The sequence below is a fragment of the Mobula hypostoma genome, chromosome 14 (assembly GCF_963921235.1).
Source record: "Mobula hypostoma chromosome 14, sMobHyp1.1, whole genome shotgun sequence".
NCBI classification, from domain to species: Eukaryota; Metazoa; Chordata; class Chondrichthyes; order Myliobatiformes; family Myliobatidae; genus Mobula; species Mobula hypostoma.
In genome coordinates, this window is record NC_086110.1 from 15878688 (window position 1) to 15905690 (window position 27003).

At 42.7% G+C, this 27003-nt stretch overlaps 1 protein-coding gene across 1 annotated transcript in view; it reads left to right on the forward strand.

Annotated features, from left to right (window-relative positions):
* The first annotated feature begins 13921 nt into the window (after positions 1 to 13921).
* hsf4 (heat shock transcription factor 4) overlaps positions 13922 to 27003 on the forward strand; it is a 79662-nt gene continuing 66580 nt past the window's right edge. Inside the window, exons 1-2 of the mRNA XM_063066717.1 lie at positions 13922 to 13960; positions 24402 to 24510. Of these exons, the coding sequence (XP_062922787.1) occupies positions 24480 to 24510 (31 nt within the window). The 5' untranslated portion in view covers positions 13922 to 13960; positions 24402 to 24479. The remainder of the gene's footprint in view (positions 13961 to 24401; positions 24511 to 27003) is intronic.

Below are 27003 nucleotides of genomic sequence, written 5' to 3' on the forward strand. Positions count from 1 at the left end.
TTTCCAGACAGGTGCTTTGCCGTTACTGCAGTGCATCCCGCTTTACATACCTCCTGCAGCTCAGAATGTGGCTTTCTCTGGGATCAAACCTCGCCTCCTGTGTGTTTGGGTGGAGCGTGCTCATTTCCCTGTAACCACTGGGGCAGGGGGGGGATGCTCTCATTTCTGCCCACATCCCAAAAATATGCTGCTTGGTAAGTCAACCAGATACCGTATGATAAATTGCCCCGAAAAGGTGTCAGAAGAATGATGCAGGAGGAGGGTGGAGTGGGGAGCTGATGGGATGCATGTGGGTGGGGGGGAGGGGAATTAGTACAGAGAGATAGCATGGAAATCAAACAGCATAGAAACAGACCCTTTGGCCCAACGAGTCTGTGCAGCCGACCAAGCTCCCATTTACTCCTGAATGTAGCTGTTTCAGAGCATGTCTGTTCAGGAGATTCAGAGTGGGGCATCATTTTAAGGTTATTAGAGAAGATGTCAGAGGCATGTTGTTTTACACAGGGGCAGGTGAGTGCATGGAGTGCCCTGCCAGAGGTGGTGGTAGGGGGCAGATACATTACGGGCATTAAAGAAACTCTTAGATAGGGACATGGATGATAGAAACATGAAGAGCTATGTAGGAGGGAAGGGTTAGATTGATTTTAGAGTAGGTTATAACGCCAGCACAACATCGTGGGCCAAAAGGCCTGTACTGTTCTGTATGGTTCTATGTATGCAAGTGCCATTTTATTCACTACATCTACCCCAAACCCCAGATTTTAGTGCTCACCTACACCTGAGAGGCAATCTATAGTGTCAAATTCACCTACCAGTCCATATGGTTTTGGAATGTGGGAATAAACCGGAGCACCCTTTGGAAATCCATTTGGTCAAAGGGAGAGCATACAGGGAGCGCCAGAAGTCCGGATTGAACCTGGATCTCTGGAACTGTGAGGCATTAGCTCTTTGAGCTGCACCACTTTTGCTTGATAGTTTCATGCTGGAAGGCCTTTATCCATGCTCTTTAACTGAATGATGAGGTAGAGGATTAAGCTTCCCCTCTAATGCTCCATCATCAGTAATGTTGTTATAATCTAACCTTTGATAATTTCTTCCCTATCCCTCCTTCCCTCATTTTCCACTCCTCATTCTGACTACTCTTTCACCCCTTTTCTCACCTGCCCATCTCCTCTCTCTGGCTCCCCTCTTCCTTTCCTCTCTTCCATGGTCCACTGTTCTCACCTATTAGAATCCTCTTTATATAACCCTTCACCTCTTCCACCTCTCCCCTCACAGCTTCTTACCTCATCCCCTCTCCCCCACCCATCCAAATTCCCCTCTCAGCTATAACCTGCTTGCATGTACTTCCCCCCCCCCCCAAGCTTTTTATTCTGGTCTCCCCCTCCCCATTGCAGTCGGGATGAAGAGTGTTGGCTGGAAACGTTAAATGTTTATTCTCCTCCATAGATGCTGCCTGACATGTTGCTCAAGATTTACGGCATCTGCAGAATCTCTTGCGCGTATATTGTATACATTTCTCTGACATTACATGTACCTATCGAACCTGTGGATTTTGCTGTAATTTGCTGTGCTGGGTGCTGACTTCGGGTTTTGAAAATGTATGTACATTGGACATGAGATTGAGGCTTGGAACAATTCATTGGATTTGCTCGATTTTACTTTCACTTTGTTTAAATAGCAAATCTAATCAGTAATATTTAAGTTCTGGCTGTTTTTATGCTTAGAATTTAAAACAATATTCAAAGCAGCCAGATGAATATTAGAAGCCTGTGGAGAAGGAAGTTTGAGGGTGTCAGTTTGAGTGAGTCTAATTTAGTAGGAATGTGGTAATGCTAGCTGACAGTCATTGCATCCGAAGTTCTCTGCTCCCAGGCTATTGTTGAGATTCCACAGTTGGTTGGGTGAAGCTGAAACGCAGCATTTGCATGTAATCCTTTGTGGAACTGTTGTCCTATGAAATCTCTGCCATGTTGGAGCCATTGTTCGGGCCGGATGACTGTGCAGGAGTGGGGCTGATGGCTTGCTGGGGTCAGGTGGTGTGCACTGGGTCAGTGGCAAGTGCCATTGTGTTTGGGAGCAGTGTTATTATCCTAAAGTCAGTGTCAGATGATATACTGCTGCCATCGGGGCCAGTATCGGATGCTGATGCATCGGGGGAGTTTTAGAGCCAGCTGATAGTCAGTGTGATGAACCCAGCCTGCATTTTTGGAACATGGATGGATACAACAGCAGTGTGCCTGCCTTCCTCACCAAGCTGTGGACTTTAGTGGAAGACCCCGAGACCAATGACCTGATATGCTGGAGTGTGGTGAGTCTCTGGGATCAGAGAACTTGTGAATTGGGGAAGGAGCTCGCAATAGTGTAGAGCGAACATCCAGCTACAAATCTAACTAATGATGGTTCACTTCACTTTGTAAATGGACTACCAACAGATCGATTTTTTAAAATTGTTGTATATTTCAAACCTTTGTTGTTGAATGAGGCCAAAGACAAAGAAGTCTTTTGTCTCTCTCTGTCAGATTACTTGTGGATGAAATGAGATACCCCGATTGGTTTTGACTGAGGTTATGATAATGTTAGGTGAAGGTTCATGGTTCAGTGCGGCAGCACAAGTGTGTAATGAATGATAAGTGTGGGCACTGCCGTCTTTCAATAGTTCTGTACAGTGTCCTGGCATTGTGGCTGTGCCCACTTTCTTTCCAGGCTCGACCAAGGGTTTTGATCAGCTGTTTATTCCCCTCCATAGATGCTGCCTGACCTGCTGATTTCCTGCAACATTTTGTGTGTTGGTAAAGATTTACAGCATCTGCAGAATCTCTTGTGTGTATTTTGCTAGATTATTTTGCTATATTCTGCTGTGTTGGGTGCTGACTCCGGGTTTTGAAAATGTACATACATTGGACATGAAACGGAGGCTTGGAACAATTCATTGGATTGCTCAACATTGCTTTCACTTTGTTTAGATGGGAAATTTAATGAGTAACCCTCGATCAATTGAGTCCAAGAAAAAAGAAGCGATAGATTTCCCTATTTTATGCCACTTGGGGGACAACCAGATTTTCAGGAGTTCCTAAACTTGTGGAAAAGACACTAAAGGTGGGGGGGAGAGAGGGGGATATCTGGTTAATTTAGTCAATAGCAACATTATAACCTCATCTCTAGAAAATATTGTCACTTGGCCCTGAAAAACTACCTCATTAATTACATAGTAAAGACAGAAACATCTTGCCTGTTTCAAAAAAATGTAAAAAAAAACCACAGGCAATGCATTCATCTTAATCATTGATAATTTTTTTGTCCATCTCATCATATTTAAGTAATCTTGTCGCTGGATACATCCTTGGCACCAAACCTGGTTTAAACCACTCTCAAATGTTATATGCACAATTCCCTTCCTGTCTTTGTTACCAACAGTTTCCTCTATTATGACAGTCACTACACTTCACTCAGTAACACACACTAAATGCTGGAGGAACTCAGCAGGTCAGGCAGCATCTGTGGAGAGGAATAAACAGTCGATGTTTCCGGCCAAGACACTTCATCAGGATCACAAAGGTATTCGTTTGACTGTGGAATATTCTGGGAGATTCAGAGCATGTGAAAGTGGTATCTAAGTGTAAATGCATTCTTTTTAATTTCCTCGCTTTCTCCTTGCTTCCAGCATGGCAGAACATCAGCTGCTCTTCTAAGCTTTTGAATGTGGCTTCCAAAGCTTTGGCTTTAAGGCTCCAGCTGTGGCAGGGTTGCACTGTCCTGTCCCCACCTCTTTCCCACAAGTCACAGATAATTCCTGACCTTGCTCCCTTCTCTGCAGCACAACCAGCATAACAGTGCACTTGGAGACGTGGTGATGATGAGGGTCATTCCTTGAGTGTAGGCTTGAAAGAAAATCAAAGAGATCAGTTTCTGAAAATCTAGTGTAAACAGAAAAAAACCCAGGCAGATCCACAACTAAAGCAGTGGGACTAACTTTGCTCTTGCGCTAATACTCTCTGGCACTGAGCTTTGTGCACATATGAGCTGTGAACATTGGTTTATTATCGTCCCCTGTATCTGAAATGTTACTGTGTGGTCAGACATAAATGCACCTTCACTGATGTTACAACAAAATCTGTGGTGGTGGTAAAGGCCAGCGTTAGCGGAACTGAAGAGGTGCGCATTTGTCTTTAAAGCTATGTACCGTACATAATCATGTCTGGTATTAGGCATTGACAGTTATTTAAAAGGCTTTTCCTTCCTCTCTTCAGAAGATAGGCCCATATGTTGCCCTGATGGGACTCCCTCATATACATTCCTCTCTCTGCATTGTTGTGGTACAGTCTCCCTCATTGTCTGTTATTTTTGTTTCAGTGTTTCTAACAGCTTTTCATTATCTTGGCATGTTTGTTCAACTATTTCCAAATGCTTTTGCCATTTTTTTAAACTTCAGTTTTATAATTCCCTTTCACAGGGTCTGTTCTTAAATATATGAAGAGCTTGTTTGAATCTCAAACAGATTTTAAAATGCTGCAAGAATGATTTAAAAGAAAGGTGTGATTTCTTGTGCAGTGATGAAGAACAGCTAGGTTGAGAAAAGTTCCTTCTTCCAAATGCCACATGCTGAAGCCCCTCACCTACCTATTCAGATAACGTACAAAGTTAGAAGACTCGGCTTCAGTCAACTTTCTTCTAAACACAAAATGAGCAAAAACAAACAGAAAATGCAGGTAATACTCAGCAGGTTAGGCAGCATCTGTGGAAAGAGAAACAGAGTTAATATTGAAGGGTCTTCACTTTCTGTTTATAATCTGGATTTGAAGCATCCAAAGCTTTTTGATTCTTCCTAAACCTTCATTTCGTCTTAATGTAGTGTAATAGGTCAGCTAAATCATACATGTTGAATGCCGTTGAATTGCAATAATTGCTGTTACCTGATTATTCAAAGTGACAGTCGTTGTGTAAAGTGCTTGGAGACATTTTCACCTGGAAAGAGGGAGAAAACTGAGGGAAAAGAATATTTTTAAGAAAATATTATCATAGATCTGTCACACATACACATTTTTACACGTATCATTTTAGCTGATGTTAAAGCTCACGACAGCACAAGCTATGTTCACGCTTCCGAAACAATCCAGAAAGAAAACATGGCTCTTTCTTCAGAAATGAGTAATTTCTTTTTTCAGGTTAATTCCATCTGGTGACACTGCCCTACAAATTCTATCTTGTACATGTTTTCTTTACTACGCAACTGAATGCAGATGTAAAATTGACATGGCTAAAAGTGACATCTCAGTGGCCAAACCACATGTTGTTATTTTGAATTGCATTCTGAGCTAGAGAATGTCATCTTCTATGTTACGGCCATGAAGAATTCCTTCCTTCCTGATCTTTACCCACAGATACTGTATGTAATTAACACCCAGTACAGGTTGCACATGTCAATACAGGTCATAAACTGCAGAAATGAGCTCTGCACCTAGCCTATTTTAAGAGATCACCAAATGAGAATGTGTCACAAAGAAAACATCATAGGATTACGTGGGCAGGAAGAGATGAAATTCCTTCCAGCTATCTCATCAGGAAATTACTTGCAAGTTATTGGGAATTGTCCATGAGGAGAGCTCATTGCATTTAGTGGAGGTCATAGTTGTTGTTCTTGGGGAAAGTTTAGCTGTGCACAAACTTCAAGGATATGTTTTGTACCTGAATGTTCAGAGATCCTTGGCAATGGTCCTGCTGGCAGTACAGTACAGCACATTTGAGAACAGGAGGGGAGGGGCCTAAAAAAAAGGCCAATGATAGAGATGGTGAAGGGCTGGGAGCAGTCTGGTCAGAAAGACTCCTTTGCTGGCAGTCTTGAGAGAGGCACACCGGAGTTGCAATCATTCTAGAGGCACTGGTGATAAAGTTTAAGGTAAAGCACCAGCTGGGCATCTGCAGTAGATATAGAGATGAAATTGGAATCCCTCTGGGCCACGATTACTGCAGGCCATGGTAACTGATAATACATCCAGGATGTGACTGATCTGCCATCACCAAGGGGAAGGATTTCATCTTCTACTATTAGAACAAAACCAGCACTCAACTACTGCAGCTATCAATAAAGATAGAAAGTTAACAGAATCAAGCAGGTACTGAGAGCCTGAATTTACTAGGTTTGTGGTGCCCCAAAGGTTATGGGAATGAGGGAGGGTGTAAGACTCATAACCAGCAGAGGTATCACTGCTTGAATATACAGGTAATGTGTAACCAACAACCAAAATCGTGCTTCCTTGCATAATGTATTCACCCTGAGGCTGTAGCTATTGCATTGCAGCTACTATGCCAAGCAGCTGGATGATAGACTATTTCATTTCATAGGCTACAGTGTGCTCGATAATTCAAAGATCAGGTACAAAGAGACACTTTGAGCCTGAATGCAGAAAGAGTTTGCCATATTTGGACGGTGGCTGAGCAGTGGATGGCACTGAACATCCCCACTGGGTTTAAGTCTCAGCAGTTCTTCTTGCTACTCAACAAGGTTACCACAAGGCTTCTCTCTAGCAAGGACATCCTGGGGATTCCCAGCAAAATACTAGAACCGGACACTCGCTGCAGCTATCTATAAGATTGAAAAAGAGCAGTGAAGACTTACAGGATGTAATTGAGACTTGAGAACCCGAGTTATAGGGAGAGGTTGAATAGGCTAGGACTTTATTTCCTGGAGCGTAGGAGATTGAGGGGAGATTTGATGGAATTATACAAGATTATGAGGGGCATGGATAGGGTAAGCGCAAGAGGACTTTTTCCATTGGGTGAGACCAAAGCCAGAGGTCATATGTTAAGGGCGAAAGGTGAAGTATTTAAGGGGAACTGGAGGAGGACCTTCTTCACACAGAAGATGATGTGGTTTGGTGCAGCGTCCTCCATGACGTACGACCTGCAGTGAATTGTCAGTTCCACTGAAAAGGTCTGCCATCACTGCACGACTTGTATGTGTCTAAAACAAAGAAGTGGGCAGGAAAATCATTGCAGGCACTACCCACTCTGCAAAGTACCTTTTCCAAAAATTTCCTCCTGGAAAATGTGATAAGGCTATTAAATCAAAAACTTCTTGTCATCTCAAAAGTTTCTTACCCCAGGCAATTAATCTGATCGACCATTCTAGTGGCCCCCCCCACCTCCCCGTCTATTTATTACAACCTACCCACCACATTGCTCCCCTCATCACACTGCGCTGTAGACACTAAGCTACTTTTTACAATGCTGTTTATATTGCAAATACATTCTGGTATTTGTGTGTTTATGCACATATTATTCCATATCTGTATTTTAACCTCTAATTTTAATGTTTATATAACTAATCGTTTATAATTGTTGAATGCTGCCCCAACACACCGCAGCAAATTCCTGATTCATGTAACTGTATCTGGTGAATGAAGTTAATCCTTGATTGTCTTTCGAGCTTCAAAGTCTTTGGAGACTATGGGATGCACCGTTGCGGTTAGAGCCAATGAGGCAGCAAGCTGAGCTTTGACTGCAGCACCTGGAAGTTGGGAGTCAGCTGCCTCTGGCGCAATGGAGGCGGTGATATCTGATAGCAGGCACTGCCCCGTAGTTGGGTTCCTGAGTGTTGATGCCGCCTTGCTGCTGGAAAGGATCGGCCCTGGGTTCTGTGCAAGGTTGGAGCTGCCTGCTGTGCTCAGACCTCCCACACAAGTTCCCAGGCATGTGTATATGGTTTCTCTTCAGCTTTCATTAATAGACTGCCCATTGTCAGTCATATCAGAGTACAGACAGTCCCCAGATTATGTAAGGGTTCGGATCGTGAGAACTGTCCATTGTGAGTTTTCTCTGTAAGTCAGAAACATTCCTTTTCTGTAATAACCCTTATCGTATCACTCCACGTGCACCTGTTACAACTACTTTGAAAAGTCACCCTCTCACTTGCCAGAACTAAACTATTGGAATACACAGTGGCATGCAAACATTTGGGCACCCCGGTCAAAATTTCTGTTACTGTGAATAGCTAAGCGAGTAAAAGATGACCTGATTTTCAAAAGGCATAAAGTTAAAGATGACACATTTCTTTAATATTTTAAGCAAGATTACTTTTTTATTTCCCTCTTTTACAGTTTCAAAATAACAAAAAAGGAAAAGGGCCCGAAGCAAAATCTTGGGCACACTGCATGGTCAATACTTAGTAACACCCCCTTTGGCAAGTATCACAGCTTGTAAATGCTTTCTGTAGCCAGCTAAGAGTCTTTCAATTCTTGTTTAGGAGATTTTCGTCCATTCTTCCTTGCAAAAGGATTCCAGTTCTGTGAGATTCTTGGGCCATCTTGCATGCACTGCTCTTTTGAGGTCTATCCACAGATTTTCGATGATGTTTAGGTCAGGGGTCTGTGAGGGCAATGGCAAAACCTTCAGCTTGCGCCTCTTGAGGTCGTCCATTGTGGATTTTGAGGTGTGTTTAGGTTCATTATCCTGTTGTAGAAGCCATCTTTTCACCTTCAGCTTTTTTACAGACAGCGTGATGTTTGATTCTAGAATTTGCTGCTATTTAATTGAATTCATTCTTCCCTCTACCAGTGAAATGTTCCCTGTGCCACTGGCTGCAACACAAGCCCAAAGCATGATCGATCCACCCCCGTGCTTAACAGCTGGAGAGATGTTCTTTTCATGAAATTCTGCACTCTTTTTTCTCCAGACATACCTTTGCTCATTGCAGCCGGAAAGTTCTATTTTAACTTCATCAGTCCCCAGGACTTGTTTCCAAAATGTATCAGGCTTGTTTAGATGTTCCTTTGCAAACTTCTGACGCTGAATTTTGTGGTGAGGACACAGGAAAGGTTTTCTTCTGATGACTCTTCCATGAAGGTCATATTTGTGCAGGTGTCACTGCACAGTAGAACAATGCACCACCACTCCAGAGTCTGCTAAATCTTCCTGAAGGTCTTTTGCAGTCAAACACAGGTTTTGATTTGCCTTTCTATCAATCCTACGAGCAATTCTCTCAGAAAGTTTTCTTGGTCTTCCAGACCTCAACTTGACCTCCACCATTTCTGTTAACTGCCATTACTTAATTACATTACAAACTGAGGAAACGGCTACCTGAAAACGCTTTGCAATCTTCTTATAGCCTTCTGCTTTGTGGGCATCATTTATTTTAATTTTCAGAGTGCTAGGCAGCTGCTTAGAGGAGCCCATGGCTGCTGATTGTTGGGACAAGGTTTGAGGAGTCAGGATATTTATAAATCTTTGAAATTTGCATAACCTGGCCTTTCCTAATGATAATTGTGAACAAGCCATAGCCCTAACAAGCTAATTAAGGCCTGAGACCTTGGTAAAAATTATCTGAGATCTCAAATCTCTTGGGGTGCCCAAACTTTTGCATTGTGCTCCTTTCCTTTTTTTCCACTCTAAAATTGTACAAGACAAAAATAATACACTAATCTTGCTTAAAATGTTGAAAAGAATGTTTTGTCTTTAACTTTATGACTTTTGGAGATCAGTTCATCTTCTACTCACTTAACTATTCACAGTAACAGAAATTTTGACCAGGGGTGCCCAAACTTTTGCATGCCTCTGTATGTAGTTCAGGTGCCTAATAGTTTGTACAGTACACAGCATGCAAGTGCAGATGTTTTCCAAAACCAAGCCTATTATACCGATATACCTACTGTGAGTGCTTATGGTGAGAAACACTTTGGACTCTTCCATCTCCATCTGTAGGAGTAGACCTCAGTTAATTCCACATTGAAAATAAACAGAGAAGAGTACAGCACAGGAACAGGCCATTCAGCCCTCAGTGCTGTGCCGAAGCAGCTAAAAACCAATCAAAAACACACAAACACGGATGCGACCTACCTACACCATGTCCCTATTCCTCCATCTTCCTTACATCCATGTGCCTATCCAAACACCTCTTAAAATGCATTTGCTTCTACCACCATACCAGGCAGCACATTCCAGGCACCCATGACCCTTTGAGTAAAAGGTTTAACCCTGACATCCCCGTGGAACCTTTCCCCTGTCACCTTCAATGCAAATGCCTCTGGTATTAGACATTTCTACCCTGGGAAACAGATACTCTCTGTCCACTCAATCTATGCCTCTCATAATTTTATAAAACTCTATTAGATCCCCTTTCAGCCTCCAAAACTCCAGAGAAAACAGCCCAAGCTTATCCAGATCTTCATGCTAGCACCTGCCTCTAAACTAGGCAGCATCCTGGTAAACCTCTTCTGCTCCCTCTCCAAAGCCTCAACATCTCCACAACTCCACTATTCTCAGTATCATCCGCAAACTTACTAACCCACCCATCTACATTTTCATCCAGGTCATTTATATACATCACAACCAGCAGAGGTCCCAGCACAGATCCCTACGGAACTCCACTAATTATAGAGTCCAGCTTGAATAAGTCCCTTCAACCACTACCCTCTGTCTTCCGTGTGCAAGCCAGTTCTGAATGTAAACAGCCAATTTGCCACGGTCCCAGTGTATTTTAATCTTCTCGATTAGTCTCCCATGAGGGACTTTGTCAAATGCCTTACTAAAATACATGTAGACAACATCCACTGCCCTACCTTTATCAACCTCTTTCATCACCTGGCCAAAAAGCCTCAGTTAAGTTGGTAAGACACAACCTGCCTTGCACAAGGTCATGCCGGCTCTCCCTAATTAGGCCATGAGTTTACAAATGCTCATCCCTAAGAATTTTCTCCAGCAATTTCCAAACAACTGACGTAAGACTCGCCAGTCTATGGTTCCCAGGATTTGCCCTTGTTCCCTTTTTAAATAGAGGTAAAACATTCACCATTGCCAGTCTCCGGGACCTTGCCTGTGGCTAGAGAGGACATAGTGATACTGGTCAAGGGCCCGGCAATCTTGGCTCTTGCCTCCTTCAATAACCTCCAGTAAATCCCATCAGGCCCTGAGGACTTATCCACCTTAATCCTCATTAGGAGACCCAACACATCCTCCTCCTTGATGCCTAAACGCCCTAACATATTTATACCCTCAGCACTGATCTCATGGTCCTCCATATCCTTTTCCTTGATAAATACTGAAGCAAAGTACTCATTAAGTACCTCACTCACATTCTGCACATCCAAGCAAATCTTCCTCCCTTTATCCTTGAGTGGTCTCATCTTCTCCCTCGTTAGCCTCTTGCTTTTGATGTGTGTATAGAATGCCTTAATTATACTTGCCAAGAACTTTCTGTGGCTCCCTCCTGACTTTCCTAATTCCCTTCTTCTTTTCTGGCTTCTTTATACTCCTCGTGCTTTGTTTGATCCCAATTTCCAAAGCTTTACATTCTTTTCCTTTTTCTTCTTGACTAAATTCATCACCTCTCTGGACATCCAAGGTTCTCTTCTCCTTCTGTCCCCGTCCTTCCTTCTAACAGGAACGTACCTTTCCTGTACCCTGTGCAACTGATCTTTAAACACCCTCCACAGGTCTAATGTGGATTTGCCTGAGAAAAGGTGTTCCCAATTAACGCTCCTTAGTTCTGACCTAATGCCCTCATAATTTGACCTCCAATTTAAAACTGTCCTACAAAGACCATACCTATCCTTACTTATAACTATCCAGAAAGATGAGGATTTGTGGTCACTGTTCCCTAACTTTTCACCCCCTGAAAGGTCAGTCACCTGGCCAGACTCACTATCCAGCACCAAGTCCAGTTCAGCCCCTCCTCTCATTAGACCGGCCACATATTGATTTAGGAAAACTTCCTGGATACACTTAACAAATTCAGCCCCATGTGAACCCCTAGCACTAAAAAGGTCCCAATTTATATTGGGGAAGTTGAAATCCCCCATGACAATAACCCTATTATTTTTACACTTTTCCTTAATCTGATTACATATCCATTCCACAATGTCCCGGAGACTATTGGGGGCGGGGGATGGTCTGTAGTACAATCCCATCAGTGTGATTGCACCCTTCCTATTCCTGAATTCCATTGAAATGGACTCAGTGTCTGACCCCTCCGTTGTGTCTCCCCTGAGAGCAGCTGTCATACTGTCCCTCATTAGTAGTACACCTTCACCCCCTCTCGTTTACCTCCTCTGTCTTTTCTAAAACTTTGAAAATCTGGTACATTAATCACCAGTTGCTGTCCCTCTCTCAACCAAGCTTTAGTAATGGCTACAACATCGTAGTTCCATGTACTGATTCATGGTCTAAGTTCGTCACCCTTACCCATCGTACTCCAGTGTTGAAATATATACACTTCAATCTATCTGACTCAACATACAGTACCAATTATTTTGATTTTTGCCTTCCAACACTTTCCCTGACAACTATCTTCCAGTCCAATCCCTAGCTGACCTGGAGCTCTGGTTCCCACCCCTCTGCAAAGGTATTTCAAACTCTTCCGAGTAGCCTCAGCAAACCTTGTGGCCAGGATATTGGTTCCCCTCCAGTTCAGGTGCAACATGCCCCTTTTGTACAGGTCACCCTTTCCTCAAAAAGGGTTCCAGCATGCCCAAACTTTTTCACGCCACTATGTTGTTTCCAGTCGTTAACAAATGCCATGAAATATTTTATTGTTATTAGCTTGAAAAATGTCTTAATACTGATATGGGAGAATTTGCATAATATCAGATTTCCGTAAGTCAAATCGTTTGTAAGCTGGGGAGCTTCTGTATGATGAAGCAGAACTGGTGGGTAACTTTTCCAGCTTACATTTGAGCTAAACACAAGAGATTCTGCAAATGCTGGAAATTCTGAGTAACACACATCAGAATCAGGTTTATTATCACCGGCATGTGTCATGAAATCTGTTAATTTAGCAGCAACAGTTCAATGTAATACATAATCTAGAAGAAAAAAAATAATGAATAAACAAGTAAATCGGCAGCTCAGTCTAGCCAGAATTGCTCAAATGTAACACACAGAAAATGTGAGAGGAACTCAGCAGTCAGGCAGCATCAATGGAGCGGAATAAGCAGCCGACTTTCTGGTCTGAGACACTTCACCAGGACTGGAAAGGAAGGGGAAGAAGCCAGGATAAGAGGTTAGGGTGGGGGGGAGGGGGAAAGGGGAAAGGGGAAAGGGGAAGGAGTACAAGCTAGAAGGTGATTGGTGAGTTCAGGTGATGTTCATATGACATGAACATCAAGTTCTCTAACTTCCTTCCCTTCTCTCGTTTCCATTCCCCATTCAGGCTCCTCTCTTACTCCTTCTCTTTTCACCTGCCTATCACCTCCCTCTGGTGCCCTTCACCCTTTCCTTTCCTTCATAGTCCACTCTCTTCTCCTCTCGATTCCTCTTTCTTTTTCAGCACTTTAACTTTTCCACCTATCACCTTCCAACTTCTCACCCCCCCCACCCACCTGAATTTACCAATCTAAATCCTTCTGTGGCCTCTCTACTTCCTCAAAGTTACCTGCCCCTCTACCTATCTTTGTATTGTCTACAAACCTTGCAACAAAGCCATCAATTCCATCATCCAAATCATTGACATATAATGTAAAAAGAATCGGTCCCTGTGGAACACCATTAGTCGCTTATAGCCAACCAGAAAAGGCTCCCTTTATTCCGATTCTGCTCCCCGCCAATCACCCACTGCTTTATCCATGCTCATGCCCACTGCATGGGCTCATAGCTTGTTAAGCAACCTCATATGTGGCACCTTGTCAAAAGCCTTCTGAAAATCCAAGTACACAACATCAATCAATTCTCCTTTGTCTATCCTGCTTGTTATTTCTTCAAAGAATTCCAACAGATTTCAATGCTGACTACAAGTACTCTGAGATCTCATCCTTAAAAAGTGACTCCAACATCTTCCCAACCACCGAAGTCAGACTAACTGGCCTATAGTTTCCTTTCTCTGCTTCTCCCCCTTCTTGAGAAGTGGTGTGACATTTGCAATTTTCCAGTCTTCCGGAAGCATTTCAGATTTCTCGTGATTTTTGAAAGAATGCCTCCACAATCTCTTCAGCCATCACTTTCAGAATCCTGGGATGTACACCATCTGGTCCAGGTGAGTAACTTACCTTCAGGCCTGACGAAGGGTCTCGGCCTGAAACGTCGACTGCGCCTCTTCCTATAGATGCTGCTTGGCCTGCTGCGTTCACCAGCAACTTTGATGTATGTTACCTTCAGGCCTTTCGGTTTTCCAAGATCATTCTCTCTAGTAATGGTAACTTCACGCACTTCATGACCCCTGGCACCTGGAGCTTCCACCAAAATGTAAGTGTCTTCCACAGTGAAGACTGATGCAAAATACTTATTCAGTTCCTACGCCATTTCCTCATCCCTCATTACTAACTCTCCAGCATTGTTTTCCAGCAATCCAATATCCTTTTCAATTTTGTCCGCCTTTTAAGTTGCAACTCTCTTATTGACTGCAATTTTGCCCGATCATCGTCCTCTCCTTGCTAGGAGCCTCACTACACAATGCCTCTGTTTGTAAACTACCTCATCCTCAGCACTGTCACTCTGGTTCCCATCCCCTGCCAAATTAGTTTAAACCCTCCCAAACAGCTCTAGCAAACCTGCCCACAGGGATATTTGAATCATTAAGACACCTTATCCAGGAGGAAGGGCGTTTGACCACATTTGACCTCACTGGATGGCTTGCAACATAGGACCATGTCTTCAGGTTGGCTTCACTCACTGACACCTCACTTTTGCCCTTGGTATCATGCTGGATTCCGTAGAGCAGACATTGTCCCTCCCAGTGTCTGCTTCTTCTACTAAAGCTGACAACGCTGCCTCTGTGAAGTGGGGTGTGCCAGCCTGAGTATTTCCTGCTTGGGATTGCTCCCCAGGCTGTGCAGTGACTACCAACAGTGGCTGAGTTCAGAAGTCACCACCATCTTAAGAGGCCCAGAAATGACTACAGTTAGTACTATTCCCAGGGTGCACAGGACTTTTTCAAAGGACTCGCTGTTGGCAATCCTTCTAGGCACTTTCATTAAAAACTCCACTAAAGAAGTACTTGGGGCTCCTGCTTTTAGAGAGGCAAATCGTGAGAGGTTGGCAGATTCATGCTCTGCATTTCTCCCATTGCACACAAATGGGATTAGTTTAGTTAGATACAATCGGCAACTTGGGCTTGGTGGACAGAATGGCCTGCTTCTGAGCTCTATGACTTGTGTATACAAAAATCATGTAGAAAATACTAAAAGGACAAGCTTGTATAGATTTATTATTGTCACGAGTATCGAGATACAGAGAAAAGCTTGCCTTGATACATGACAAAGCATTACACACTGATCTGAGGTGGAACAGGGTAAAACAATAACAATGCAGAATAGAGAGTAAAGACTACAGAGAAAGTGCAGGTAAATAATAAATTGCAAGATCATAAGGTAGCTTGTGAGGTGAAGGATCCATCATATCGTACCAGAGGTGCATTCAAATGCCTGACAGCGGGATAAAAGCTGTCCTTCAGCCTGGTGGTATGTGCTTTCAGGCTTATTTATCTTCTGCCGAATGGGAGAGGGGTGGGTGGGGTCTTTGACTATGCCAACTGCTTTACCGATGCAGTGAGAAATCTAGAGGGAGTCCATAGAGGGGAAGCTTGTTTCCATGATGTGCTCAGCAGTGTCCACAACTCCCTGCAGTTTCTTGTCACATGCAGCGCAGTTGCCATACTATGATATTATGCATCCAAATAGAATGCATTCTACGATGCATTATTAAAAATTGGGAAGGGTTGACAGGAACATGTCAAGTTTCATTAGCCTCCTGACAAAGTGGAGACATCGAGCTTTTGGCTGTGACATCAACATGGCTGACCAGCACAGGCTACAGGTGATATTCACCCCTAGGAAATTTGAAACTCTCAACTTCTACATCGTTGATGTAGATAGGAGCATATGCACCGCCCCCTTTCCTGAAGTCAATGACCAAACTTACGCTGATCCTAAGGAAAACTAACCCATGTTTCCCACTTGGCACTATGTTCTTAAGGCGGTTGTATTCTTGGCTGGCTGTGTCAAACAAAATTAAATACATCTTCTCGATATGCAAAGTAACAGAAGTAAAAAGCATTTGCCTTCGTTCTATATTCCAGCTGCTTCCACAGTGACAGGCTAGTTAATACAAACTATGCAGGATTATTGAACTCACCATGTAACAGTATGACTATATAGTGATAATGCTCATTTATGTGAATAGCTGCCAAATAGACAGATGGAAGGGAATTAAGTAGAAGTATTACTGTTTGAGTTTAAGATGCCAACATTGGCTAAGAGATGGTGCCCTGTCTCAGTCCCAGTACGGTCTGATCCTGCAGTGTGCAAATGTTGTGGAGTCCTTTGTTGATCATAAAACAGTAAATTATAATTATTTTCAGATTTGTCATAATTTGTATTACAGCAATACAACTAAATTTGTCAATTATTAGGCCTTTTTAACACTTTTCTCAGAGTACTTTCCTTGTTTATTATGGTGTGAGCTTAATTAAGTGTTAAATTTTAAGGAGCAAGAGTGAGAATCTCAACAAATCATTGGGTAATATATTTTTAATTCATCATATTTGCAGTAAAAGGTTTATTTTCAGAATTATAAATGGCTGAAAGTTTTGGGGCAGAATTAAGTCATTAAAGGAATTGTAAAAAATTTAAAATGAACAGTTTTTATCTAATGATGAAGCCTGCCTTAACCAGTATGAAAATCTTTTACTGTTGAAACAGTAAGAAGATATTTTTACTGATTCATTTTGGTTCCAGCTGTTCTGGGAACCCTGGGATGAAGTAATTGTCTGGATATTAAGTTTTCTTCCTTTTGAACTCAGTTAACCTTCACAGTAACGCTTGTAGTGGTTTATAAAGCAGAGACAAATGCACTCTAATCCTGGCAAGGGCTCCAGCAATTCAGTCCAAAAACAAGAATGCTGCTCTGAAGAATACTTAAGACACCCAATGTAAGAGAATAATATTGTGAGATTACAGTCAAATCTACTGGACAGAGACCAAGCTCAGATAACAGTTGAGCATGGATAAAACTGGCTACAAATTTGGACACTTGTGAATATTGTTCTGTTGTTCTGGTGATGTTCAACATTACAACTTTAAACCAAGCTTTCCTCCTCTACACCTATCTTGTAATTTTCCAACTAGACCGCTAATTGAACTGTTGGCAGGCACTCAGTGTTCACGGAGATTAACAGAGGCACTGGTGCAGTTCAAATTAAAGAGCTAGTTCACTGGGCAGAGTGCAGACATACACTGCATTTCACCAGTGCTTTAAACTGCACTCATAGAACAACAAAGTGCAGAAACTGACCTTTGGCCCATCTAGTCTGCCTAGTCCCATCAACCTGTAATTGAGCTCTCATGTTTGCAACGCCATTTCATTTTGAATTTTATGCAGTGATAGTAATGGGAAAATCACATAAGCTGGTGAAAATTGTTGCACTTTAAAAACGGCCTTGGCTAAAAGTCTTGGACACAAGAATCTGCAGAAGCTGGAATTGGGAACAGCAAACTATCTGCTGGAGGTACTCAGCAGGTTGAGCAGCATCTTTGGAAGGAATGGAGGGATAAAAGACTGAAGTTGCTGGAATCTGGATCAACAACCAATCCACTGGAGAGTCCTGATGCAGAGTTTCAACATGAAATGTTGATATTTCTGTCTCCCCACCACACAGATGCTGCTTCAGCCGATTGTTGGCTGATGGGCCAAAAGTTTGTTGCACAGTGGTAAAATAGTACAGCATGATGCAGTGGAAACATCACATTAATGCAAGGTGATTCAGACTTGCCAGGATTTCAGACTGTCATAGTGCCAGTTACTGATGCCTTCATTCCATCCTTCATTTACACCAGTCTGATAAATGACAGATACAGCTCACTCATGGAAGAGACAGCTCCGAGGATGCAGGAGCAGCGTTATTTAAAGGGACAGTCCCTGTCAACCCGTTTGCTATACTGTATCCTCCATACAGGCTGACAGCTTACCGAAACTGCTGTGCTGTGGGCAGGACTATGAATGATATGGACTGGAAAACATGTCCACAAAGCACACAGTGAAGACATTGGAAGCCCATCAATTAGATGAAGTAGAGACATGATCAAATTCAGGCCTTGAGTTGGAAACGTACAAGGTCAGTTATACAGAAAGGACATGTACATCGACAATGAGCACCCAGTGCAATGGAGACCCAGAGTAGCAGGCAACTCCAAGGTGCGTTCTCGTGACTGCTATGGAGAAACTTAAAGCCATATTGGGCAAACTAACTGAGTTGAGGATAATGGCCTCTAGCACCTGAGTGTTCAGTTTGGTGCGTGCTGAGAAATCAAGTGGCAGGCTGAGATTGTGAAGATGATTGACTACATTGAAGATATTTCAGAAAAGCAATAACTAAAATTGCTGGAAATACTCCACAGGTCAGTAGCATCAAGGGAAAGAGAAAACATTAAAGTTTTAGATAAAGGATTATTGACCTGTTTCTTTCCCCGTAATGTTATCTAACTTACTGATTTAATTCCAACACCTTTTATTTAGAAACATCGAAACATAGAAAACCTACAGCACAATACAGGCCCTTCGGCCCACAATGCTGTGCCGGACATGTACTTTAGAAATTGAGTGTCCTATGGACTCGGACCCCAAGATCCCTCTGATCCTCCACACTGCCAAGAACTCCATCTGCCACTTCTCAGCCTAATTTTGCATCCTATCGATGTCCTGCTGTAACCTCTGACAGCCCTCCACACTATCCACAACACCACAAACCTTTGTGTTATCAGCAAATTTACTAACCCATCTCTCCACTTCTTCATACAGGTCATTTACAAACATCACAAAGAGTAGGGGTCCCAGCACAGATCCCTGAGGCACACCACTGGTCACTGGCCTCCATGCAGAATATAACCATCTACAACCATTCTTTGCCTTCTGTGGGCAAGCCAGTTCTGGATCTACAAAACAAGGTCCCCTTGGATCCCATGCCTCCTTACTATCTCAATAAACCTTGCATGGGGAACCTTATCAAATGCCTTGTTGAAATCCATATGCACTATATCTACTGCTCTACCTTCATCAATATGTTTAGTCACATCCTCACAAAGTTCAATCAGGCTCATAAGGCATGATCTCCCTTTGACAAAGCCATACTGACTATTCCTAATCATATTATACCTCTCCAAATGTTCATAAATCATGCCTCTCAGGATCTTCTCCATCAACTTACCAACCACTGAAATAAGACTCACTGGTCTATAATTTCCTGGACTATCCCTACTCCCTTTCTTTAATGAGGGAACAACATCTGTAACTCTCCAATCCACCGGAACCTCTCCTGACCCCATTGATGATGCAAAGATCATTGCCAGAGGCTCAGCAATCTCCTCCCTCGCCTCGCACAGTAGCCTGGGGTACATCCCGTCCAGTCCCAGTGACTTCTCCAACTTGATGCCTTCCAAAAGTTCCAGCACATCCTTAATGTCTGTCTGCTCAAGCTTTTCAGTCCGCTGTAAGTCGCCAAGATCCTTTTCCGTAGTGAATACTGAAGCAGAGTACTCATTAAGAACCTCCTCTACCTCTTCTGGTTCCATACACACTTTTCCACTGTCACACTTGATTAGTCCTATTCTCTCACGTCTTATCTTCTTGCTCATCACATACTTGTAGAATGCCTTGGTGTTTTCCTTAATCCTGTTCACCAAGGCTTTCTCATGGCCCCTTCTGCCTCTCTTAACTTCATTCTTAAGGTCCTTCCTGCTAGCCTTATAATTTTCCAGATCTCTATCATTACCTAATTTTTTGAACTTTCCGTAAGCTCTTCTTCTTGACTAGATTTTCAGCAGTCTTTGTACAGCATGGTTCCTGTACCCTACCATCCTTTCCTTGTCTCACTGGAATGTATCTATGCAATACTCCACACAAATATCCCCTGAACATTTGCGTCATTTCTTCTGTACATTTCCCTGAGTACATCCAAGTTTATGCTTCCAAGTTCCTGCCTGATAGCCTCATATTTCCCCTTACTCCAATGAAACGTTTCCCTAACTTGTCTGTTCCTATCCCTCTCCAATGCTATGGTAAAGGAGATAGAATTGTGATCACTATCTCCAAAGTGCTCTCCCACTGATAGACCTGTCACCTGACCAGATTCATTTCCCAATATCAGATCAAGTACAGCCTTTTCTCATGTAGGCTTATCTACATATTGTGTCAAGAAACCTTCCTGAATACACCTAACAAACTCCACCTCGTCTAAACCCCTCACTCTAGGGAGATGCCAATCAATATCTGGGAAATTAAAATCTCCCATCACAACAGCCCTGTTACTATTACACCTTTGCAGAATCTGCAAGTACTGATCCATGCTCTAAGCTCATCTGCTTTGTTCATGATGTTTCTTGCATTGAAATAGACACATCTCAAACCATTGGTCTGAGCGTATCCCTTCTCTTTTACCTGCCTATCCTCCCTCTCACGCTGACTACAAGCTTTCTCTGTTTGTGAGCCAACTGCCCCTTTCTCCATCTCATCATTTCCGTTCCCACCCCGCCCCCCCGAAAGCAATTCTAGTTTAAATTCTCCCCAATATCCTTAGCAAACCTCCCTGCCAGGATATTGGTCCCCCTCAGATTCAAGTGCAACCCATCCTTATTGTCCAGGTCACACCTGCCCCAGAAGAGGTCCCAATGATCCAGAAATCTGAATCCCTGCCCCCTGCTCCAATCCCTCAGCCAAGACATTTATCCTCCGTCTCACTCTATTCCTATACTCACTGTCGCATGGCACAGGCAGTAATCCTGAGATTACTACCCTTGTGGTTCTGCTTCTCAGCTTCTTTCCTAACTCCCTGTAGTCTGTTTTCAGGACCTCCACCTGAATTTATTTTTGAGTCACAGAACAATTCCAGGCTATCCTTGCCAACCACCTTAGAGGATGTTTTTGTAAATTTATTTAGGTTTGCAGCTTGATAACAGGCTCTCCTGGCCCAATGAGTCTGCGCCACCCAGTTAAACACATGTAACCAATTAACCTGCTAAATCGTACATATTTCAAATGTGGGTGGAAACCCATGCAGTCACAGGGAGAACATTCAAGTTCCTTACGGTGGCGGAATTGAACCTGGGTCACTGACACTGCAGTAGCATTGTGTTAATCTCTACACTACAGTTTTGTTAGATCTGGACATCAAAAGCTTTCATTGAGCTGGATGCAAAGAATGGTTTCTGGCCCATAGAACATGAGGAGAGCTTACTTCACAGGTTTCAATGCAGCACTGATGAATGCTGTTGGGCAACAATGCCACTCACAACCATCACAGCACCAGAGGAACTGGCTGTACATTTGAAGGTCAGTATGGGGTATTGTGGACAGCAGGTGAATGTTAGTTTTTGGTGAAGGAGAAACAATGGGAGAAGTAATCTTAAACCATGGTTGGAAGTTGAGAGTCCTGTTAAGAAGATGAGGAAACTCAAAATTGGTTCAGCAAAAATTTGGAGTTTGAAATAAAGAAGCCGCTTGCTTGGGTCACATTCGCCAGAGGTGCCTAAAACCAGATACAACCAAAGGTGAGGCAGTAAAGGAGATCCAAGTCCATCTGATGTTGATAAAGTCCAAGGTCATCTGGAGTTTGTCAACTACCCGAGAAAGTTCCTGTCCCATGTAAATGAGATGTATAAGTCACTCCATGTCCTTATCAACAAGCTGGTGGAACGATGTTGGTTCAACCATTGAGTAGCCAGACAAACGAATGACTTGGGAAGTCAAGTATCTAAAAGAAGATTTCCAGAGAGAACAAATCAAAGTGTCATGGCTGCTCAACACGTTCAGAGGACAGTAGTAATCTCCTCAAAATCCAGTACAATACTGCAAGTGCTCATCAGAATGTAAGCTCAGTTGCTTCATAGTTTCATTTGAAATTGGAGTAAATTTGAAATAGTGCAGTCCATTTGGTGTATCAGTCTCTTCAACTATAGATCTCCCTTCACCATCTGAGAGCCACCTACAGACTTGCATCTCCCTCAAGGCATCTGTAAAGCAAACACAGCACTGCAGTTGTGCAGCACATCTACCCATCTGTCATTCATCAGTTTTTCCATAATGATGATCATTACTGAAATGGACAGGTACCACTTGCTGGGAGGTGCAAGAGGAGAGCCCTTCTCATCCTTTCTGTAATCCACTGACCTTTCCTGTCCTACACTGTTAAAGGTTCTAATCCTGAACAGCAGCTCTCTGCAGTTTCATAGTAAGTTACTCTCCTGATTCACAAGTACTCTAGTTAAGTAGGGATTATCCCTTTTCCCGCTGATCAACCAACAACCCTTCAGTCTGCACTATATGCAACTCCTACCCTGCTGAACAAGCAGATCTTCTCTGTGTGCAGAGAATACCTACCGACCCATTGAATCAACCTCATCAAATCATTCTTTGTCACTCTCTAGCGTTCTTCACACCCCTTACCTCACTTCATGTGTACTGCTTTTCTCAAGTTGACAGCTTTGGGTTTATTCCCTAGAACTTCCTGTCTGAACTTTCCCAGCTTTAAAAACCTATCTCCAGCCACCTTGCACCCATGTCCCCTAATCTTGCTCTTCCTTTCTTTGCATCTGTTTCCTTTCGCCTCTTTGGAAAGCACCTTCAGATAGCTCTCTCCACCTACGTCCTACGTTAATAAATGTGTTGTTGAGATTTGCGTACCGCACTTTTCTCTTTCAATAGTCGCTCCAAATGAATTCATAGTCGGCCACGAAATATGAGTTGAGTCAAACGTAGCCGAGAGCAGGAAACTGTTGGCAGGTTTCCTTCCTAGCTGGGCATCCATGAACCACTTATTTTTAGAGGCAACTCAGTAAGCCTTCCTTGTGCCAGCCCGTAAATCACCAGTCTTGTTGAATTAGAAATGGAGAAAGAATCATACTCAATGGAGGTGCCTATTGGGAAAGGCTGCTTTTTAATTTGGACAACACACACAAAAAGTGCTGGTGGAACACAGCAGGCCAGGCAGCATCTCTAGGAAGAGATACAGTCAACGTTTTGGGCCGAGGCCCTTCGTCAGGACTAACTGAAAGAAGAGATAGTAAGAGATTTGAAAGTAGGAGGGGGAGGGGGAGATCCGAAATGATAGGAGAAGACAGGAGGGGAGGGATGGATCTAAGAGCTGGAAAGTTGATTAGCGAAAGGGATACTAGACTGGAGAAGGGAGAGGATCATGGGACGGGAAGCCTGGGGAGAGAGAGAAGGGGGGAGGGTAGCCCGGAGGGTGGAGAGCAGACAAGGAGTTATAGTGAGAGGGACAAAAAAGAGAGAGGGGGAAAAAAGGGGAAAAATATATATATTAAATAAATAAGGGATGGGATGTGAAGGGGAGGAGGGGCATTAACGGAAGTTAGAGAAGTCAATGTTCATGCTATCAGGTTGGAGGCTACCCAGACGGAATATAAGGTGTTGTTACTCCAACCTGAGTGTGGCTTCGTCTTGACAGTAGAGGACTCCCTTCTCCAGTCTGGTATCCCTTTTGCTAATCAACTTTCCAGCTCTTAGATCCATCCCTCCCCTCCTGTCTTCTATCATTTTGGATCTCCCCCTCCCCCTCCCACTTTCAAATCTCTTACTATCTCTTCTTTCAGTTAGTCCTGATGAAGGGTCCCAGCCTGAAACGTCGACTGTACCTCTTCCTAGAGATGCTGCCTGGCCTGCTGCGTTCACCAGCAGCATTTTTTGTGTGTGTTGCTTGAACTTCCAGCATCTGCAGATTTCCTTGTGTCTACGTTTTTAATCTGGATATTATTTACACGTTATTTCTTTTATGTAATATGTTCTATTTACTGACATTGTGATTTGACAATACTGAAAATATACTTACAAAGGCATCAACAAGGACACAAGTATTATGGAGTGGAACCTTGGAAGGATTCTTCTGCTCAAGTGGAATGCATGGGAAATGGACCGTGTCCCATTAGATCACAAGGTCTATTTGCCACAAATAGCAATCCTGAGTTTTTGCATTACGACTGACCTCTGCTCGGTCAAAGCTGGAGATGCTTGACAATTCAGTCAGTAAAAGGAAGTATCCTTTTGAATTACTCTTCATACTTCACCTTTCCACAAGTGTCGGGATGTTCTGGTAGGGTTTTACTAAGTACTCTTAAGTGTTTTAATGATACATGGGCAATAACATCACCCTGCACTGCAAATAGACTCTCTTCCGAAAAAGCAGGGCAGGTTGGGCACGTGCTGATAGATTGTTAGAAAACGGAGCAGGGAGCATGTTAAATTTCTAATGATCATCCTGAATGCTTGACTCCTCAACTCCCTGCCATAGTGGAGCATTAAAATGTGCCTGTGAATTAGTTACAGAGGCTGGTTAATTATCATGCATCATTTGTGAGGGTACCAGTGATAGTTTAGATTTTTACTTGGCTTTGTTCATCATTTCTCTTGACCCTGTAATTTAGACTTTCGGTTAAGTGACAAGTGTGTTTTCTCTTTTTAAATTTTATTTCTAGAATGGGACGAGTTTCCATGTCTTTGATCAGGGCAGGTTTGCTAAGGAAGTGCTGCCTAAATACTTCAAACACAACAACATGGCCAGCTTCGTGAGGCAGCTAAACATGTGTAAGTGATACCACCAGTTGTCGTAGATGGTTGTTCTGGACAGGCCGAGGTGCACTGTGTAGAACATAACACTCCAAATACTGTGTATCTGAGTCTAATGTCATGACGCTCTACCACTTGCCGCCCTGTATTCCAGCTCTCTTGAAATAAAGGTTAATGTTCCTTTCAATTTTTCTAATTAATTAACCTTTTAATTGTTAACTTAATTAGCCTTTTCATGTTTTTTTTAAATTGATACTAGTTTGCCGTTCTAAAATCTCTTTACTAACAGAGTCCCAATATCTTGCAATTTAGCAAGCAATCACATGAGTAATTCTTTCCCCCAAAGTGGATGACTTTTTACACCCTAGCATTCAATTCCATGTTCCATTTTTCCCCACTCATTAAATGCATCATTATCCCTTTGCAATTCCAACTTAATGACCCTTCTAAATTAATGATTGCACTGTTGTACAGCAAAGGAATGCCGGATAATGTAGAACATCAACTTTTCACTATCCTCAACATTGCCAATTAATAGTGTAGTGGTTTAGTTCCTGGAATAGCGGCCTGTGTTCTGGACCACTGGCCCAGAGACATGAGTTTAAGTCCCACCATAGCAGCCGGGGAATGTACATTAATCTTATTAAATAAATCTGGAATTAATTTAAAAAACTGAAACAATTGATCCATCATTAAAAAGTCAACTGGTTCATTAATGTCCTTCAGGAAAGAAAACCTATTGGCCTCGCCTACCAATGAGGTTCTTAATTACCTCCTCACTTCAGGAGAAATTAGAGGTTTAACAGTACATATTGTCATAGTCAGTGAGCCACATTTTGTGAATGAATAAACAAAAATGAGAAATGGAAGCTCTGTGTGTATCTCTGTCAGAGAACGTAGAAAAAGGTCCTTTAGCCAATCATCATGGACACTAAACCCAATAAACAGAACATGCTTTAGCCATTTGATGTTTGTGCTCATTGAGATATTTGTTTTAAATTGTCTGAATCTCTGCCTCTTTCAAGGATTGTTTATAAATGGTTGGCCTAGAAAAATGAATGTTGAAACTAAAACCTGATTTAGGTTCCAGAGGAACTGCTGCTAACGTCTTGGGAATTGCTAACACACAGACCTGTTCAATTGTAGCTATCCCAAGATGAAGTAGGAAGGGTGAGCATCAGAACTAGGGTGAGCTAGCGGAATCTGAAGTGGGAATGGTGAAATGCAATCTTCTGTTTAGGCTTTTGTGGTAAGTTTGTAGTAACTTTGCAAAAGAAGGGGCAAACAATGTAGCAAAAAATAGTGGGCTTTTAAAAGCCAACAGAAGGCAAGTTAAAAAAAAGGATGAAAAAAAATGAAATATGAAGGTAAACTAGCAAATAATATAAAAGAGAATACCAGAAATTTTCTTTCAGATATTGTTTATGAAGTGTAACAGAGAGGCAAGAATAGATATTGGACCACTGGAAAATGACACTGGAGAGGCAGTAATGTAGTTTAATAAGTATTTGTGTCCGTCTTCACTATGGAAGACAACAGCAGCATGCTAGAAACTTGAGAGTGTCGGGACAGAAGTGAGTATGGTTGCTATTGCTAAGGAGAAGGTACTTGGGAAACTGAAAGGTCTGAAGGTAGATAAGTCACCTGGACCAGATGGACAACACCCAGGGTTCTGAAAGAGGTGGCCAAAGAGATTATTGAGGCATTAGTAATGATCTTTCAAAAATCACTGCATTCTGGAATTGTTCCAGAAGATTGGAAAATTGTGAATTTCACTTCACTCTTTACGGAGGGAGGGAGGCAGAAGAAAGGAAATTACAGGCCTGACTTCAGTGGTTGATGGTATGTTAGAGTCCATTATTAAGGATGAGGTTTTGGGATACTTGAAGGCACATGATAAAATAGGCTGATGTCAGTGTGATTTCCCTGAACAGGAAACCTTTCCTGCCAACTCTGTTGGAATTCTTTGAGGAAATGACAAGCAGGATAGACAAAGGAGAGTCAGTGGATATTGTTTACTTGGATTTTCAGAAGGCCTTTGACAAGGTGATACACACGAGGTTGCTAAACAAGATAAGAGCCCATGGTATTACAGGTATGGTACTGTATGGACAGAAGATTGGCTGACTGGCTTAAGGCAAAGAGTGGGAATAAAGGGGGCCTTTACCATTTGGCTGCTGGGGGCTAGTGGTATTCCACAGGCGTTGGTCTGTGGTCTGTTACTTTTCACATTATATTTTAATGATTTAGATGATGAAACAGTGTAGGGAAGTGTGTGATCATGCACTTTGGTTGAAGTTATAAAGGTTTCCTAAATGAGGAGCAAATTCAGGCCTTATTTGGAGTGTTGTGAGCAGTTTTGGGCCCCATATGTAAGAAAAGATGTGCTGGTATTGGAGAGGGTTCAGAGGTTTATCAGAATGATCCCAGGAATGAAAGGGTTAATTATTGAGGAGCACTTGATGCCTCTGGGATTGTACTCACTGGAGTTTAGAAGAATGAGGGAGATCT